The sequence below is a fragment of the Clupea harengus genome, chromosome 14 (assembly GCF_900700415.2).
Source record: "Clupea harengus chromosome 14, Ch_v2.0.2, whole genome shotgun sequence".
NCBI classification, from domain to species: Eukaryota; Metazoa; Chordata; class Actinopteri; order Clupeiformes; family Clupeidae; genus Clupea; species Clupea harengus.
This window is the reverse complement of record NC_045165.1, coordinates 25,332,837-25,351,746: the sequence shown is the minus strand read 5'-3', so window position 1 is coordinate 25,351,746 and position 18,910 is coordinate 25,332,837. Positions and strand designations below refer to the sequence as shown.

Here is an 18,910-nt window from a genome sequence, read left to right as displayed (position 1 = left end):
ATCACTTAGGACTTAATTATTTCCTATATGCTTCAAAGCAGGATGCTGCAGCAAAGCCCTTGGTTTTCTGATATTTGTAGTGGCATGAACTGGACACATCTGAGCTGCTTGCTACTAGAAAGATCTGGTAGAAGCCCAGGAGACATTGCCAGCTTACATGACAAGTACTCCAGGCATAGCTCCACTCTAGATTTATGTAAACTTTTTCTGTTAAATAGGTCATTGGCCTCCCTTCTGGGGTTCTCATGGCACTGTCAGTGGGTAGAGGTGATGTGCCCATGTAGGAAACCAGGACACTCTTTAAAGAACAGGTTTTGTCATAGTAATCTACTTTTAATTTCCAATTAAATTGGGTGTTGCTTTTATGCTTGTCAACATGGGATCCACGCTACATTCCAGTAATCTTTTCCTGGTGATCCCTTAGCTGTAGCAAGTATACTCATCTTTTTCGCGACATGTAGAATTATGTATTTGACAAATCTAAGGTGCACGTCCCTCACATTTGTTCTGAGTGCCAGGAAATGTCACAGGAAACCCAGCAGAGCTTTGATTAATTATGGTAATGAAGCAGGGGAGCCGTGAAGCACTTGGTGCTAAAGATAGCTGCTAGTAAGTATGGGGAAAAGGTGAGCCTCCTCAGAAAGATAGCTGCCAGTGAGGCTTCATGAGAGGGGTGCATGCTATAATTAATACCACCGAGAGGTTTCACTCTTTGCCTTCAGCTTCAGGTCAGAGGAGAGATACCAGATCACATTAAGAGATTATATCTTTTAATGAATGGAGTCAGTTCACCAAACCTTTTGGTTCATTCCAGTGGAACATTTGAATGATGAATTGAATGATGAAAAAAGTCCAAAATCAGTGGCCGATCAGTACATATATGCTGGTCAAAGTAGTCAATTTGTTTTAATTGTGGCATGCATAGTAATTTATTTAAATAAGTTGCTTCCCTAGAGGCACATAAAAAGGGCATTAAATCACATTTGTTATAATCATTTCCCCCTCTTCGGATCAGGTGTTTTATGTGCATATTGTTTCTCTGAAAATGTTTGGAGAATTGCACACATAGCACCTGAGAGAATGTCCACTTCAGGTCTAAGTGAGATGATTGTATGCTGGTTGCAGTAGTACCCCATCGGTCTGATCAAAACAATCCAGTGTGATAACAAGCTATTACTGAAATGATCCAGCCCCAGTAATGCCAGTAATGCACTCACTTAATACAGTAGGCTAACACAAAATACTCTCACACACACACACACACATACACACTCCTTGCACACAGATTGAGGAATGTCCACAGAATTACAATGCTATTGTGAGACCACCATCTTGACAAAGAGAAAATTAGGGTGACACTTGGTCAGTGTCACCATATGAAAATTACACCGCACAAAGCTTCTGCCAACAACTGCATGCTGACTCGAGAAGTGCTACACCGTGGGCTCCTCTTACTGATATCTGGTGTATGTGCTCATTAAGGACCTGTTATGCATAGTTCATGGGTGTGTCAGATTATTACTCCTATGCAAAGTTGTTTAGATATACTTTGTGGCCCACAATTTTAAACTAACCATAATGAGAGAAACTGGCAGGCTACTGTCGTGAGTGTAGAGGGACTGGGGCTGCCTGTGGCCTGGTTGGGAGTGAGAAGGGCAGTCCCCAAGGGGGTCCCCAGTCAGCTGATCAGAAGCGACTCTGCTTCAGTTTGTCGATGTGGTAGCACAGCTTGAGGGCAGGCCCGAGCTTCAAGCCCAAGTACTTCATGATCATGTCACTCTTCAGTAGAAGCAAGGCATTCCCATCAATCTCCTGCAAATTACAAGACCAAGACAAACATTTCCAAAACGAGTTAGCGGCAGTAAGCATCCGAGCGCCAAATGTAATTAGCATTAAACAGTAATTAGCATCAGGGCTTTCTGCAAGTGTCAGTGTAAATGTTGAACGCTCTGCTTAATTAAATAATGGGGTCAGCACTTATTAGGATGTTTTCACAAAACATAGCATGGGGATGACTCAGACGTCATATGGTCTCTGACAGTCTGTTTTACTTGTTTCATTTCCCGCAAGTGCACTGGAAGGATAACAGAAAAACTTAAAGGTACAGTCTGTGATTCTAATTCAATACACTTTTTGTCAAATTCAGTTAATTGCTCCTCACAGTCCTCTAGTTGTACTTACTCAAATATCAACAAACTTTCACCAGAATAGCGGACTGCATCATCATCTTTAAGAAGTGTGAGTATTCTCTCTAGTCAAAACGTCAGTGTAGCGTACAGTAGGGGATCTTCAATTCATTGTTGCCCACTCTTATAATCACATTAGAGTTTCAAGTGAGCAAGCTGCCTGCTCTGTGTTGTGCTGTGTTTGGTTATGTGGCTGGGGGTTTGTGAAGCGAAGCATACATGCTTCCTGAACACGTCTATGTGTGGTCCCAGAGCTTGGGCATCAGCCTCCTTGACGAACCAGATGACATCGTCCACACTCCAGGTGGAGGGGTCCTTACTGAGGTGGCGCTTCGGAGGATCCTGGGAGTCTGGAGGGGTTAAGGGGAGAGGCACAGCAGTTTGTCAAGGGAACGTCATGAGTTCAGGCTGAACTGGGTTGATCTGAGGGTACATTTAATTACAATTTTAATTGAATGAAGACGAAAAGATATTCCATTCTGTCCATCTTATGTACTACATGTTATATTCATCATGCGTGCGGAAACTATACATCATGCATCACATTTTACATACACAAATTATACATCAAAATGATGTAGGCTTCTTCCACAGTGCCACACAATGACATGGTGATGTCTCCCTCAAACACCTCTACAGGAGTTGGCTATCATGTTAGAGACCTGCCTCTCCTACCTGCTCTGTTCCCCTCCAGGAAGCTGCTGGTGCTGGTGCTGTGCCCGCAGTGGGCACTGCCAGGGGGTGCGTGGTGTGGCTGGCAGGAGCGGAAGCTGCCGAACACGTGCTTGGGCGGATAGGGGGAGTTCATGCAGCTGAAGGCCGAGTCGCTGGGGTCAACAGAATAGCGCTGAAGCTCGGAGGCTTCAGACAAGTAGTCGTCCTGCATGGGGGCCTCACCTAGTAGATTAACAATATAGTACTCAAAATACAAGGCTTGACTAACACTAATGTGATTAATGAAGATGCATTCATATACGTTCATTGTGTACAGCTCTAAATATTGACTTTTGGTATGTATATCATTAAAGATGAAGTGTCATATATACAAATGTCTCCTTCAGATCGTAATATAAAAGGTTGCAAGCCCATCATTTGAGCCTCAAGATTGGCAGGGCATGTACAGCAGTGTTAATGAGTAGAAAGCCAGATTGTGTCATTGTTGCTGTCAGAGGAGGCTGAAGGTTTTCTGGGACTGTCAGAGATTGACGCAGGAGCATAATGGCAAATGTCAAGCCACTAAATGAAGGGACGGATGAGTGTGATGAATTAAAAGGATGCTACCGAGTTCTCAGTACATGAGGTCATACACTTCAAAAGATTCTGTTCTCTGTCCAAAAGTGCACTACCATTTCAAGGTTGTAAACACCTGTTTTGTCAGTTGTTATGCTATGAGTTCGGCTCCCGGTGCCAACGCTTTGTGGGGCACAAGGACTCCTACCGGCTAGGTGAACACCCCTGTGGTAAAGCATCTGTACAAGTTGAGGCATGGTGGTAGTTCCTATTGTGGCAGCATCTGTCCAACTCTAATTTCACAGATTCCCATTCGCCACAGTATACAGTATGCACTGCCTTTGATTATGAAATATAACATTTCGACCGAATAAAACTCTATACAACTTACATTACACACCCAACATACTAGACTTAGACTAGTGCCATGACAACAGCACTGGGTAAGGTTAGCAGGAAGCAGTCTTGTATAAACAGGTTGAAACATGTGGTGTTTACACATGCTGTGTCACTGGTGTGCGTGTACACCACCTACCAGACAGTGGCATTGTGTCAGTTTGGTAAGAGGGCCCATTGTGCTGAGTGATGGGCTGGTCGCTGAAGAGGTTTTCACAGTGCAGGCTGCGGCAGAGCTTCTTAAGAAAGCGCAGCACGTAGCCCACGCTGTTCACCACCGGCAGGCTCAGCAGGTGCTGCTTCCCATCGAAGGTGGCTGTAGACGGGAAGACAGCGGAGAGCGTCAGCTGCACACCAGCTCTCTTATTCCACCATAATGTATAAAATATCATAAAATTGCAACGTTGACTCTGATGATGTGAACGTGGAAATGAATCCAAATACACATTTAATTTACTGAAATCAATCTGTATGGACAGCACAGCTGATGTGTTATAGAGAATTATAAGTTTAGAAAAAAATGGCAAAATGCAGAGTGAGGATGGAGATCTCAAAGATGGAAGATCTCCTACCTGAGATCTTCTCTCCTCCGTAGCCCTGGGTAAGCAGAGTGAAGACGGCCTTCTGCTGAAAGGCACAGTCAATGCAGCCCTGCACAGCCTGCTGAAGCACCACAGACGGCCGGTCCGGCCCAAAGTGGTCCGGCAGCTGCTGGACCTTCTTCCGGTCCAAGTTAGGCCCCACGTGAGCCTGCTTGTTTATGTAGATGCACACTGCACATAAGATCAACAGAGAAAGAAGGTTTATTATGTTCTTTGTATAAAATATACATAGGAAATTACAATGTGACTATTACCAAAACACACGTCAATCATAAAAAAAACACAAATCTTAAATTAGAAATAAAACCCAATGACTCCGATTACTGTGGTAAACGGACATAGCTACATGTGGCCAACTGTCAGTGTGACAACATACACATGTGACTGTAAACCTTGTATATGGCTATTTCTCACAAAATGTTATGATTTTGTTCAACTTACCTTTGATCTTTCACCCTCATCTCTGATCATTTCTGAAACTTTTTTTCACGATTTTCATAATTTTCACTATTCTTTTATTTTTCATCTTTGTAGAATGAATGGATGCTGTATTTTATCTTCTGTGAAATCCTATGGAGAGTAATAATCTGCCTGTTTCAGTAACTCAAATTCAGTAATTTATCAAAACTTGATGGTTGTCTCTTAAGCAGTATAAGATGTTTTATAAAATGTGCTGTGTTTTGATAGCACAATCTGGGACAGTGCATGATTAAACAGTTACACAGTGGTGCTTGGAAGTTTGTGAACCCTTTGGGATTTTATATATGTTTGCATAAATATTACCTAAAACATCTTCAGAAGTCCTAAGACAAAAGACAAAATGAGACAAAAATATTATACTTTGTGATTTATTTATTGAGGAAAAGTATCAAATATTACATATCTGAGTGGCAGAAGTATGTGAACCTTTGGGTTCAGTGTTTAGTGTGACCCCCTTGTGCAGCAGTAACTGAAACCAAACGTTTCCGGTAACTGTTGATAGGTCCTGCGCATCATCTTAGAGGAATTTTAGCCGTACAGAGTGTACAGAACAGCTTCAACTCTGGGATGTTGGTGGGTTTCCTCACATGAACTGATTGCTTAAGATCCTTCCACAACATTTCAATTGGATTAAAGTGAGGACTTTGACTTGCACATTTCAAAATGTTAACTTTATTCTTCTTTAACATTCTTTGGTAGCACAATTTGTGTGCCTAGGGGCATTGTCTTGCTGCATGACCCACGTTCTCTTGAGATTCAGTTCATGGATCGATGTCCTAACATTTTCCTTTAGTATTTGCTAGTATAATTTGGAATGTATTATTCCATCAATGCTGGCAAGCCATCCTAGTGCAGATACAGCAAAACAGACCATGATACTACCACCACCATGTTTCACTGATGAGATAATGTTCTTCTGCTGATATACAGTGTTTTCCTTTCTCTAAACATAACGCTTCTCATTTAAACCAAAACGTTCTGTTTTGGTCTTATTCATCCACAAATATTTTTTCTAATTGCCTTCTGGCTTGTCCATGTCATCTTTACCAAACTGCAGACGGGCAGCAATGTTCTCTTTGGAGGGCAGTGGTGATCCATGTACTTTAAATTAAACAGTCATCCCTTTGATTGAAAGCACCCGATTCTTTCACCTTCAAATGAACTGCTAATCCTAGAGGTGTACATACTCTTGCCACTCACAGATGTAATATTGGATCAATTTCCTCAATAAATAAATGACCAGATATAATATTTTTGTTTCATTTGTTTAATTGGGTTCGCTTTATCTGACGATGTTTTAGATCATATTTATGTAGAGATACAGAAAATTCTAAAGGGTTCAAAAACATATGCCACAGTACATCATTTTATAATGCATGTATTTTCTTAACTGGATCAAATAAGTACATTTATGCTATTTTATTAGTGTGTCAAACTACCTTTGTTGATCTCTCAAAATGCTCAGGGATGGGGATATTTAGATTAGCTGGTGTCTGCTAATGGTACTGGTGTGAGCTGCATGAATGTTTTAATAGAAGTTGCATATATGAAATGATAACTGATCCCTTGGTCCTGTGAGGCTCATCATGTTGACATTATAGTGCAGTTAGTTTACTCTGCTCAGGTGTGACCAAGTAACCCTTACTGGCTATGCAATAGATAGAGGCTATAGATGCTATATGCCAGCAACATTTAGCTCAGCGGCTCACATATGGAGGTCTGGGCAGTCTGCACAGCCTGAAAGTCCCTAGGCACTTCTCCCTACCAGTGAACACCTGGGCAGTCTTTTTATCTGTCAGCTCCTGGGCAGTGTGCCTTCTCTCTGTGCACACAGGCGGTGGAGGAGACTTACTGTACCTGTGAGCTCCTGGTCGGTGGAGGAGTGAGGGACGGTGGCAGCGTCCTGGGGGATGGAGCTCATGTCAGGCTCAGGTGTGCTGCTGGGCGGGGAGATGGCCAGAGGAGTCATCAGCATCCTGGGCTTCAACTGTAGGGGAGAAGACGGACACAGCCGTTACGGTCCTGACTGTGCTTAACTGAGTCTGATTGGTCTTACTAATGAATGCGATTGAAAGCATGAGAACGCAGATGGCACTGTGTGTGATGATGAGTCTGATTCACAGAACATACCAACAAATGATCGGTCAGTTGCATGAGTCAGGAACAAATAATTATTGAGGGTGTTTTTCTTATCTTATTATTTTTCTTATCTGCTTAACTGCTCCACAACTTAAAATTATAGTCTTTACCAACATTGCTGTTACAGTTATGTATGAAGTTCTTATAGCCAATACAAATATTTTTTACAGAATGTAGTGATTTTCAAATAAGATAGTAACATTAAAATGAGCAAAACAAAATACCTAGTCTATGTTTATCACATTAGAGTGATAACTTGTCCATTTTTATACTGGACCTGTACTAATGAAAGTTTTTTTCTTCTTGTTGATATCATATGTTCTCTTGACTATTTTCATTTCACTGAAAGCATCGCTGGTGTTCAGTTTCAGAGAAACTTTAGTAAATCAGACAGTTCATGTATATAATATGGTGACAAATACAGAATAATGGTAGGCATTAGAGTGATTCAGAGAAGCACACTGTCAGTCTACACCAAGACAGATCATAAGCGCACCAAATAGAAATAACCATACAGAGACCATCAGAGACACAATGCAGGACTTTCTCTGAAACTGAACACCAGCGATGCTTTCAGTGAAATGAAAATAGTCAAGCTAGATCTCAAATGGAGTGTCAAACCGTTTCTCTGAGTGAAGCCCTGAAAATGAAATGGAATATGATCTCATGGTAATACCTTCATTCTCAATTTAATTGTAACTTGAGAGAGAGAGTGAGAGAGAAAATCCCTCATTGCACCACATGATCATATAGGCACTAGGAGTTGAGGAAATGAGAGAATAATGCAAATCACTTGGCAGTAAATGATGGCATTAATCTATTTGATAGTGACACTGTATATAATGAAAATTCCAGCCGCAAGCACACACTGGCTGATTGCCAGCTACTCTGTTATGAGCTTTGCCAAATGACACACTCAAAGCCTAGCACTGTCCCAACCTATGTGTAAAAATCTTTCATTCTGTGGATGATCATTTAAAAAAAGATTCACAAAATGGTCTCTCTCTACTCTGTAGACATATTATACACTCAGAATATTATGGTGCATGTGTGCACTTCTCTTCAAACATAACTGTATTCTAAATGATGACAAACAATTGATAGGTCTGTCATTATTTGGAAAATAGCTACGTAGCTAACAGGCACACATATCATTACAAAGGAGAGCCCCAGACACCATGTGTATCAAGAACAGGAGACCCCCCACATCTTATCTCTGTGTAGACTGACCTTGAATCCTGGTTTTCTTCCCCTTTTCTTGGGCACTTTCAGAGGAGGGAGCACATCTGGGTAGTGGTTGGGAAAATCCATCTTAGTGAGGTTGCGGTGCAGTGGGGGTCTGCCCCTCTTCCGGCCCGGAATCTTCCCTGTCGGAGCCGGCAGGAAGGAGGATGTTGCCGGGGGCGACTGCATCTCGCTGCCGCTGTCTGCTGTCTGTGCTGAGGCTGCAGGACTGCTCATCAGCGCCAGCACTCACTCACACACACTCCTGCTGGCGCACACACACACAACATATCTGCTCAAACATACATGCTTGTTTAAAACCCACACATGCTTGCTACATCCTACACATACACACACATTGACACACACACACAGACACACACCCACCCTCCAACACACACACACACACAAACCTTCTGAAACACATTAGCATTAGCCTGCTCACAGACATATGCTCAAATATACATGAGCACTTGCTGCCACACACATGCCTCCTCAGACACATAAGCTTACTGGGACATACACCCAGGAACCAACATTGCTGATTCCCCTCTGTCCAACACACACACAAAGAAAAATGAGGGAGGTACAAGCAGGCTCAAAATGACTGTGCACACAGAATACATCCAGAAATGATTTCCATTTACAGTGGCTCCTACTGCATAAAGCACATTTATGAGCTCCAGCTCAAAGCCCCACTCTAGTCCAGCCCAGGGGGAGAAACCCCCAGCAGGGCAGGGCAGGGCTGCTGTTACCTGATCCTTATTCCCCGGGTCTCTGGATCTCCTCTCTCCTCTTGGGCTTGCTAAGCTTTTCTCTGTGGAGCCTGATGTAGCACAAAGACAGATTCCTTCAGAGGGCTGCCGTAAGAGACATTTTTCTTCCTGTCTTTAGTTCTGCCTCTCTCTCTCTCTTTCCCTGTTCTCTCTCCGTTCTGCCACTCTTTCTCCTCCTGCTCCTCCTCCTCCTCCTCCACCTTCTCTTCTCTCTACCTCTGTCTGTGCGTGGCTAAGTTCCCCAGGCTCGCGAGGGCTCAGTGCTGTTGCTTCCAGGAGCTCGGGCTGCAGACGGCTCATTAGACTAATGCATTCAGCTGTAGCAGCGGCAGCAGGACGAGAGGGGGGGTTTGCATCACCGTGGCGACACACAAGAAATACCATCACAGCTTTGAGCATGGCAGCTGCATGTAGACTCTTGTAAACAAACACACACACAGCGGTGTAAGACTAACACAAACACATCTTTATCTATTTCTATCCATTTATATGAATAATTTACAGTGTGGGTAAATAACTATGAAATGTTGAAATCATAGTATATGATATAAATCAAATAAACATGATGAAGAGGGGGAATCCTCCCAGTATTCTCTTTATCTGTGTTCATCTCTTGTTTTTTTCTATATTTTTGTAGATATGTTTCCAAAAATAACACTATCAATATGTGTGTATCTGTGTGTTTATGTGTCAGGGAGTGAGCTAGAAATTGCATGTGCATGCCAATGTCTGTGTACATGCACTCTCCTGGAAACAGATCTACTGTTGTCATGGCAACAGTACCCTACTGCCTGAACCACACAGTTTTTGCCTGTAGTATGACAGAACGGATACACTGAAATGTTAATGGATGTGGGGTTTAGGATTAATGTAATAAATACATGAGATTGCTTCTGTTTGTTTTGGCACTAAACACACCTTGAAATTAAGATGAACCAAATGTTATCTTGAACCAGGCCACAGTAGCCTCAGATGTATCACAGGGTTGGTTACAGTCATTCTTAATGTGCCTGAAAATGAATGTTCAACCAATGACTAGACATTCAATCAATATGCCAACCTATGCTGTAGCTTCAATGTGCAGACATGTGCAGAATGGCTTAGGAAGGTGTATTTGTTCCCCAGTATTTTGCCTACAGCTTACATATTTCCAGTGAAACACTGAAAAGCAGAGGTGGTCTGGACAGTCTCTCACAGGATTGTGCTTCAAACAACATAAAACAGTAAATGAAACAAAAACGGGATGTGGTAACGAACACTGTTATGGTTAGGTCTTCAATTCATTAGCGTGTGATAAATCAAATATTAACTTTACAATGTTTCTGTTACCCTATTAGGCTATAGCCTACACTATTTCTGCTGCTCCTTTGTGTTTGATATATTGGTTTGTCATTATTCTAAAACAGACTAATTTAGAGGTTAGTTTCAATAAATTGGAGTACTGGAGTACTTATTGTTGCCATTATTCTAAATCGGCATCCTCCGCACCCTCCGTATAATTCTGCATATTGCATAGCAAATTGCCCATCTCGATGACGCCAGTGCTGTTTTGTCTCAAACAACCAATAAAATGTGCACAGTCTCAAACCAAGATGGCTGCCTGCACAGCGCCCTTGGGTGCTGCTAGCATTCGTTTTCTCTTTAAAGACCATTATCTATGGAAAACGAAGCTATTAACAATACCTTACAACTTGAAATGGGTTAAACGAGGTGAGCAATTTTACTTAAAGCTATTTTGATGACAAGCTTAGTTGGAGGTTGTGGTTGCCTAGTTCACGTAATGTTTCTAGCTAATGTAAAATAGCTAGTGTCATTCTAACTTGTTGACATTTTGAATGTTTAAGTAAGTCTACTAGCTGATAACAAAAATGAGGTTAACTTACCTCGATTTTTTAGTCTTTGATCCTTGTTATGTGTGGCATGGTTTCGGTTAGTATTATAATGTGTACTGACTACCAAGCAACAGAAACAAATTGAATTGACAGAGTATTCAGGCTTGCTAGCCAGCTGGGTGAGGTAGCGTGTAATGTCCACTTGAAAAGTTTTACTCAAGAAATGTCCCTTCTAGCATCAGTGGTGTGACACACGGTAATCAATAATTGGCTTTTTTAACTTCAGGGTTTGCGGCGAATGTGTTGTCACAGTCCGTTGAAGACCAAGTAAGTACCAGCTACGGAGGACCTATTGAACACTACACACGCCTCGTTGAAGAGGGTACTCTGAACAGTGACCCGCATCAGAAAGCGGTGGTGGAGAAGCTGGATAAACTGCAACAGACGCTAAGGGGTTACAGTAACCAACCTACATCTTTCTTTTCTAAGGTGATGTTAGTTTTAAAATTGACCAGGGTTAGTTGTAAATCAATTAACTGGGGGGTATTCCAAATATGTGGTTTGGTGATAAACCTGACCTGGTTAGATTAATTCAGAGTAAATGGTAAACCTTCTAGAAGAGCCCTATGGCTTTGTTTTGCTAGGAGAATTGGCTCTTCTATTAGGAGGTTTAACACGACTCTGAGTTAATTTACCCAGGTTTGTCACTAAACCACTTACTTGGAATACCCCCCTGGAGGTGTATCACACTAAAGCAAACATTTTAAAGCCGTTCTTGTCTGTTACAGTTGTGTATCATTGCACTGTTCCTCTTACAGATGTTTTCTAAGCCCAAGGCACCCAAAGGTTACTATATCTACGGAGATGTTGGTAAACTATCTTTTAATGTGTCATTCATTCATTCATTCATTCATTTATTTATAGAAATTGTAAATGGATTTCGTAGGACATTTGACCAACGCTGTCTTGATTGGTGGTGTTTGCAGGCACGGGTAAAACAATGGTCATGGACATGTTTTACTCCCATGTTGAAACTAACAAAAAGAAGAGGGTCCATTTCCATGGCTTCATGCTAGATGTGCACCAGAGTGAGTTGCTCATTGTTTTGTACCCTGACATGTGAAATAGGGTGTATCTCTTGTTTTCTCTAAACCAGGCTTATTTTTCAATTCTACATATTCTTTAAGTCCAGTCTCCTTTTCTTTTGCAAGAGAGATGGCAAAGATATTGTTGTTTAATGTTCTGTCAGTTTGGAAAGTATGTCATATTCAATCTGTTAAAGAAAACTAAATCTAAAGCTTGACCTGGTAAAATCATTTTCAGGGATTCATCGTTTGAAACAGTCTATGCCTAAGAGAAAAGCGGGAAGAATGGCCAAGTCTTATGACCCCATAGCTCCTGTTGCCGAGGAAATCAGTGAGGAGGCATCTCTCCTTTGCTTCGATGAGTTTCAGGTAAACCCAGCAAAGCAGCTCTCCTGCTACTCAGGACACAGACATATAAGATAAACAGCAATGAATTGGCTTACTCACTTGCCTTTTTTGGAGTGTGACTGAATAAATGAATGATCAGCTTTTGCCATAGATACATCAGAATTGTGTTTTAGGATTATATGCCTTTTTCTTCAAGAGTCTTTCTTCATTTTGTAGGTGACTGACATTGCAGATGCAATGATACTGAAACAATTATTTGAAAACCTCTTCAAAAAGGGTGTTGTTGTTGTGGCAACCTCCAATCGACAGCCTGATGGTGAGCTACTGACCAATTCCCCTGATTAACTTCAGAAGAAGGATCTGACACATTTGATCAAAGAAACTGCATGTACAATACTCTGTTGTACAAAGCTCAGTGACTTTAGGCGGAACAGTGACAACAGTATTATGGCGTAATTGTCTAGGATGATCAGATACAGATCAGTTGCAACAGTCGTTTTTGCAACCGTCTGTAGGGAAAGAATGTCAAAGAATGTGACCCTTCTGTTTGACTCTCTCTTCCATTTGCAGACCTATACAAGAATGGACTACAGAGAGTGAACTTTGTGCCCTTCATTGCTGTGTTAAAGGTAAGAATTGTGTTTGTGTTCAGGGACAGGGATGATTGTACTGGAAGAAAATATACTGGAATGTATGTATAAACCAGAGAGGACTAACTGACGTATTGAGAGAGCAACACCATACCACTGAGCTGGGGAAAAATGAGGACTGGATTACTCAGACCTTTTGTGTTTGACATCTTTAGAACACAATTAGTCTGCGATGTTTAAAATAACAAATGCCTTCCCCCTGAGCTCAGCTGAGTGAGACGAGCTAGAGTGTTGTGGTGGAGCATAGCATGCCTGTTTAGATGGTGAGCTGGGGAGCTCAACAGAGCAGAGCGCTCTGCAAATAGTGCGAAGGTAGCGTTCACTGTTTGGATGGAAACTTGAATTGTGTGATGTCAGTGCATTTCTGCCTTATCAAAGTCCACGCTCATGGGTGTTATGACTTCAGTGTTTCTTGAGGTACCTGTTCCTGTAAACAGTCTCAAAGGAGATGCTTGCAAGATGTGAAATCAGGGACTTTTGCATTGTGGATCTCTCTCTTTTTCTCCTTCTTTCCCCCTCTCTCACAATTGCTGTATTTACTCCCTGCAGGAATATTGCCAAACACTCCAGCTGGACTCTGGAATTGACTACAGGAGAAGGAATCGTCCTGGTGCTGGAAAGCTCTTCTTTCTGTAAGCACTGACATTCTGTTGCCATGTTTGTAATGCATATTTGACCTGGGACTTTCCAGAGCTCTTTTAAATTGCAGTTTATTTTAAATTCAGCGCAAGTGACCCAGATGTGCACGCTACCTTGGACAGGATGTTTGATGAGATGGCATTTAAGCAGAATGATAGTAAGTGGGTTTTCAATTTTACTCTGTGTTGCTTGATGGAGCAGGTGCGTGCGTGCGTGCGTGCGTGCTGTAAGATAAATTCAGTTTAGGTATGAATTTATTAACATTTTATTTCTATTAACAATGTATGCCCATTTAACCAGTATAACTAAAGGCAGTTGGAAAACAGGTTTCAGACAGAGGGGCCTAAGATGACATTCAAAGCACATGCTTTCAAGTTTAGAATGACCAGTGACATACATTCCAAGGTCATAGGGCAGCCTGGGCAGGACGCAGACGAGATAGGGAGACTATCTGTAAGAAGGGAGGATGGAGACTCACAGAACATAATTGTCAGGCCAGAAATTACGACTAAAACATGCAGTCCCAGAGAGGCGTATACCTGGAGGCCCCCAGGAAGTACCATCAGTGAAGACTGGACTTATAACCCTTATTCTCACATGTAAAAATTAGAACGCCTTCTCTCAGTCGTAGGTGACAGAGCTATTGTGAACTCTTCATTCCGACTGAATCTTGTTCAATCCTTAAACCAGTAAACTCAACTGTATCAAACCAAGTACTACGTGGGGCGGTCCGTTACTCCGATTTCTCTGTAAACCAACACGCAATTAAGTTTAACTTAACAGTGCGTACGTGCGCTGTTTAAGCTCTCAGCTCGGAACCTGAGTCTGGTCAGTTTATGTGTGATCTTCTTATGTGACCCTGAGAGTGTTGACATTGTGTGACAACTATGTGAGTTGGAATGTTACACATGTATACATAAATGTGATGTATGAGGGTTTGTGGGAGGTACAGGTCTTGATGCTTGCTGTTGAGGTGTCGTGCAGTCATGGTGTGCATCTCAGTTGTATCAGGTGGAACTTAGTTATGGTTATGGTTGAAGTCTTTCTGTTTAGTCTGTACCCCATCCATGACAGGATTCTCCCTAACTAAATAGAGGTTCTTGCTTTTGTCACAGCTTTTTGTGCATGTCTGTTGTCATGGCCGTCATGGTAACATCGTCTTGGTTTTCTACAGTAACGAGGCAGAGGACTCTTAATGTGCGTAATCGGAAGCTGATTCTTAGCAAAGCTTGTGGGACCATCCTGGACTGCACATTTGATGAGCTGTGTGACCGAGTGAGTGAGCCATTTCTCTTTCTCGCCTTTTTTTCTTTTTTCATCTTCTGGTGGTGTCCCCCCCCCATCTTCAGCAGGTTAGATGGTCTTTGAGTTTCTGACTGAAACCTTTTTTTTGTGCCTCTCAGCCCCTAGGTGCTAGTGACTACCTGATGATCTCCAACATCTTTGACACAGTGTTCATCCGGAATGTTCCTCTTCTCACCCTGTCAAAGAAGACACAAGCCCGGCGTCTCATTACTCTCATAGATGCTCTTTATGATCACAAGGTGTGACCCTTTTCTTTCTCTATCTCTGAAGTTCTTGTTCTGAACACACCTGCTGAGTTTCATTTAAGATTAGAAATTGAATTATAGCTGCAAGCAGCGATGAAATGGCCAAGCAGGCCCGAGTTGCCATGGAAACATGATGTCAGTATGTCAAGGGCATGACCATAAGCTCACAGCATGTTCCATGTCAATTGAATACAAATTTGAGCTCACTTCCTGTTTGGCAGCTTCACTGCCGAATTCAATAGGCTATAATGGACGATTGAATCCATCTGATTACTTTTGTGAGGTTCTGTCTGAAGATGATCAGTGCCAAATTTGGTTAAGATTTGACAAGGTGGCCACATACTATTAGGTTGTCCTGTCTTTGGGATCTTCTAAGATGTCACAACACATAACAACTACTTTTATTTGACCAAATCAAATGTTATTAAGACAAAGGTGTTTTTTGTTTAGTGTTAGTAGCACAAACAGTTGTTGAGATATGACCTCACTTCCTGTTTGGCGGCTTCACCACTGATTTCGATAAGCTGTAATGGACAAATGGCTTTGAAAATGTAAAATCTATATTATGACTTTCATTCCATATGAAACTTGGTCAAAAGATCATTTGTGCTAGTTTTGGTGAAAGTTATTACTCAGTTTTGAAAGAACAGTTACTCAAAATGCATTCGTTTATTGCAGTGTACCCTAGTGGTCAAATGACACAAAATGGGCTCCTGAGTAGAATGTTTGGTTTTGATATATCAAAGCGTTGCTGAGATGTATGGCCTGTAAAGCCTTTTTCGTAAAATCCAGTTGACGTCACACAGCACGTTTAACTTGGTTTGACCCAAGTAATCCAGCGGTACCTCATTTTTTTTAAAACAGACATACAGTTCAAAAGTTACATGCTCATTGGCCATAAACGCACCCCCAGCTGTGACCAATTGGGGTGCTACAGTGCTCGAGTGGCAGACATAAAGCTTGGTGAAAAGAATCAACGGATTGTCCCCCAATCAGTGTTACAAATTTCAAAGCCGTTTTACCATAGGGTGTAGGATAGACTCTACAAGATGATGATTAAGTGTAATAATAAGAAAAGGTAGAAACCCAAATGGGGGTTTATGCAGCTTCGATGCTTGGCCCCCAGTTAGCATGGGTGTACTCAAATACACGCACAGCCGCATATTCAGGGGGCTCTAACACCAAGGGAAATACACAAACATTCTACTCCGTATCACCCATGTGGGGCTACAACCATACCAAGTTTCGTGTGGATTGGTTAAGTCTAAGATCTCGCTGACCAACAAAAGCGGAACAGGGGGGGGGGGGAATTGACAAACACTACATGAGCGCTGGCCTGTGTGCAGCGGCAGACATAATAATGTTTTCATAATAATGTTTTCATGCAGTTTTTGGCAGAGTATGACGCTGTGTCTGTGCAAATCCACTGCATAACTGAAAGCTTTGGCATCACAGTAGTGACCATTTTGGCAGGGTGAAGTTTGCCATGGGTACTGGCCTTGTATGTGGAAATGAAAATGCCTGCCCATGAACACAGAGAACTCCAATTCAGTGGGATTTGTGCGTGACGGAAAGCTTGCCTTTTGCTTCACTGAGGCACAGTGAACATGCACTAGTGGGAGAGGAGAAACATTTTTACACACTAAAGGGAGACTGGTATTCACTGTTGGATATTAATCAGAAGATTGTCCATACTGGTTGTTGGTTTTTCTTAGGTGAGAGTCGTGATCCTCGCTGATGCCCCATTGGATGACCTTTTTGTTCAAGATGCACACCACGACGATCATGCCCACGAGCTTTTGGATGAACTTGGTATCAAACAGGTAAAACATAATGCATTGAGGTTAACACTTCCAGAGTTTTTGGATGAACTGTGTGTCCATTTATGCTCACAATGTATGTCCAGTGAATCAGTTGTGGATGTAAAGATAATGGTCAAAGCCTTTCTGATATGTTGTGTGCATCATTTAATATATTTATTTTATTGAAGATGAGAATCATATTTATCATGTCAACCAGTTTCTTTTCCAGAATAAATATGTATGATCAGTCTGTAGAAAACATCTTGCACTCAAACCAACACTATGTAATAATTTGCCACTGTTTGAGGTATGTGTATCTTCAAATTCATTTTGATGTATATGGTCATATGCAGAAACAACTAGTCGTTCCAACTAGCCGTGATGCACTATGTAGCTCTGTGGTCTGACATGGACCACCCCTCGAAAATGTAAAAAAGCTTTCACAGCATGACATGGCCAACTATATCACCACCAGTTAGCATGACCAAATCTCCATACTGCTGCTTGAAACTATCCTGTGTGTCTTCTGTTACATAACAGATTATGTAATTCTATGGTAGGTAAGAGTATAGCTTAGTAGAGCTGTTAGCAAAAATTATCTTCAGCCTTCTAGTCTCCAGCTCCGATGTTCACACGTTCTCTTTCCACCCTTTACAGGATGCGGGTAGCAGCCTGGCCATCTTCAGTGGGGAGGAGGAAATGTTTGCCTTCCAGCGGACAGTCTCCCGCCTGACGGAGATGCAGACGGAGGAGTACTGGGTCGAAGGAGACCGCAGCACCACGTGACCCCCCCCCGATGGACACACGTCACAACCCTCTTAAAAGTCCAGCAGAACCCGGCCTGTCAACAAGTGCTGGCTCCTGGAAAGAGGAACACTTAAGATGGTGGTGGTGGTGGTGAGCTGGTGAACAGATGAGCTGTGTTCAAATACTCAGTCACTCCTTTTTGATGCCATTCCAGTTCACTCCATTGGCCTGACGGGGGAAAATGTATCTGCCCATAATCCTACCTCTCCATATGGGTACATTACCCCAGTTTTCTGAATTCAAATGAAAGGCCAAGTGTGCTGTGTGAGCTGGCTATGCCTTGGTCAGGTGTTTTCTTCAGGTCTGTGTGGTGAACTGGATTGGCATCACACATCAGTGTCTTCAGGGGAATTTGAAGACAGCCATGCAGAGCGGGCTGAAGATCGAGGTGTCACTGAAAAAGTGCAGAACTGACACTGTGGTTCTGTTCAGCTTAGTGTGACCCATAACCATCAGACCTGCTCGTATAGACATCTGGTCCTATGTTCAACACTACCACACTCGGCTTAAATACAACCTTAAAATCATGCCATGGGATCAATCTCTTATCAACCTACTATTGAACTGGATCTGAATATGTACTGTATGCCTTTTAAACCTCATAGACACTTTATACGCACATGTTATAAATATCTAGTATTATATAATGTAATAAGATTTCATGCCGTATTTTAAAGAAAGGAAGCAGTGGCTGTGCCAATATGTTAATGGTTTTGCAGTGGTGGCTAGATTAATATTATTAAGCTCACTTTTCTACAATTTCTGCCATCAAGTCTTACTTTTTTTAGTCATTAGAAGCTATTACAACAGAAACCGTAATACAATAATACTTGGTAGTGTACACCTGCAAAGGTTTAATGGATCAGATTTGTAGTCTGCAGTTACTAAGTCCTATTATCCTTTAGTGCTAAATTTGAATTCTGAATTGATTGAGATCTCTTGCTTTATAATAATAAGATTGGTGTCGGCATACTAGAAAAGTGAGTTTGATAGCCACTGGAAATTGATCTGGCCTCTGAACTGTTAACCCTGGTATATACAATTATTAATTATGGTGTACAAACTTTTTAAATGGAAAAATGACGAGTTTGAACAAATGAATGACTATTTAAGTAAACATTTTATTTATAAAACAAGATGGTGTAAGAGTGTTGTAGGCCTGTA

At 41.9% G+C, this 18,910-nt stretch overlaps 2 protein-coding genes across 5 annotated transcripts; one reads left to right on the top strand and one right to left on the bottom strand.

The window, feature by feature from the left end:
* Positions 1-753: 753 nt before the first annotated feature.
* LOC105895739 (sex comb on midleg-like protein 4) lies at positions 754-11,248 on the bottom strand. 4 transcript variants are annotated; one of them, XM_031580292.2, is made up of 8 exons: positions 10,917-11,248; positions 8,264-8,525; positions 6,752-6,881; positions 4,385-4,585; positions 3,952-4,128; positions 2,862-3,083; positions 2,406-2,536; positions 754-1,812 (listed from the first exon to the last, which is right to left on the bottom strand). In XM_031580292.2, exons 2-8 carry the CDS (start codon positions 8,492-8,494, stop codon positions 1,687-1,689), a joined length of 1,218 nt encoding a protein of 405 aa, XP_031436152.1. In that variant the 5' UTR covers positions 8,495-8,525; positions 10,917-11,248; the 3' UTR covers positions 754-1,686. The 4 variants fall into 4 exon arrangements, with proteins under 4 accessions (XP_031436152.1, XP_031436151.1, XP_031436149.1 ...); XM_031580291.2 differs by having other exon boundaries at positions 8,264-8,522; XM_031580289.2 differs by lacking the exon at positions 10,917-11,248 and adding an exon at positions 9,013-9,461.
* Positions 10,592-18,882, top strand: afg1la (AFG1 like ATPase a). The gene is made up of 13 exons (XM_012822382.3): positions 10,592-10,743; positions 11,152-11,354; positions 11,684-11,735; positions 11,852-11,953; positions 12,189-12,319; positions 12,515-12,614; positions 12,869-12,927; positions 13,498-13,580; positions 13,674-13,744; positions 14,762-14,862; positions 14,991-15,131; positions 16,853-16,960; positions 17,597-18,882. The coding sequence occupies exons 1-13, from the start codon at positions 10,626-10,628 to the stop codon at positions 17,723-17,725; spliced, it is 1,398 nt and encodes a 465-aa protein (XP_012677836.2). The 5' UTR covers positions 10,592-10,625; the 3' UTR covers positions 17,726-18,882.
* The last annotated feature ends 28 nt before the right edge of the window (positions 18,883-18,910 follow it).

What these genes read in the sequence shown, in the direction of transcription:
- LOC105895739 (XM_031580292.2), bottom strand. Translation starts at nt 8,494, where the DNA reads ATGAGCAGTCCTGCAGCCTCAGCACAGACAGCAGACAGCGGCAGCGAG. An exon ending in CACCGACCAGGAGCTCACAG is followed by an intron (nt 4,586 to 6,751) that starts GTACAGTAAGTC and finishes TCTTATGTGCAG; the next exon opens with TGTGCATCTACATAAACAAG. An exon ending in TGACACAATGCCACTGTCTG is followed by an intron (nt 3,084 to 3,951) that starts GTAGGTGGTGTA and finishes TTAATCTACTAG; the next exon opens with GTGAGGCCCCCATGCAGGAC.
- afg1la (XM_012822382.3), top strand. Translation starts at nt 10,626, where the DNA reads ATGGCTGCCTGCACAGCGCCCTTGGGTGCTGCTAGCATTCGTTTTCTC. An exon ending in CTTGAAATGGGTTAAACGAG is followed by an intron (nt 10,744 to 11,151) that starts GTGAGCAATTTT and finishes TTTTAACTTCAG; the next exon opens with GGTTTGCGGCGAATGTGTTG. An exon ending in CCTTCATTGCTGTGTTAAAG is followed by an intron (nt 12,928 to 13,497) that starts GTAAGAATTGTG and finishes TACTCCCTGCAG; the next exon opens with GAATATTGCCAAACACTCCA.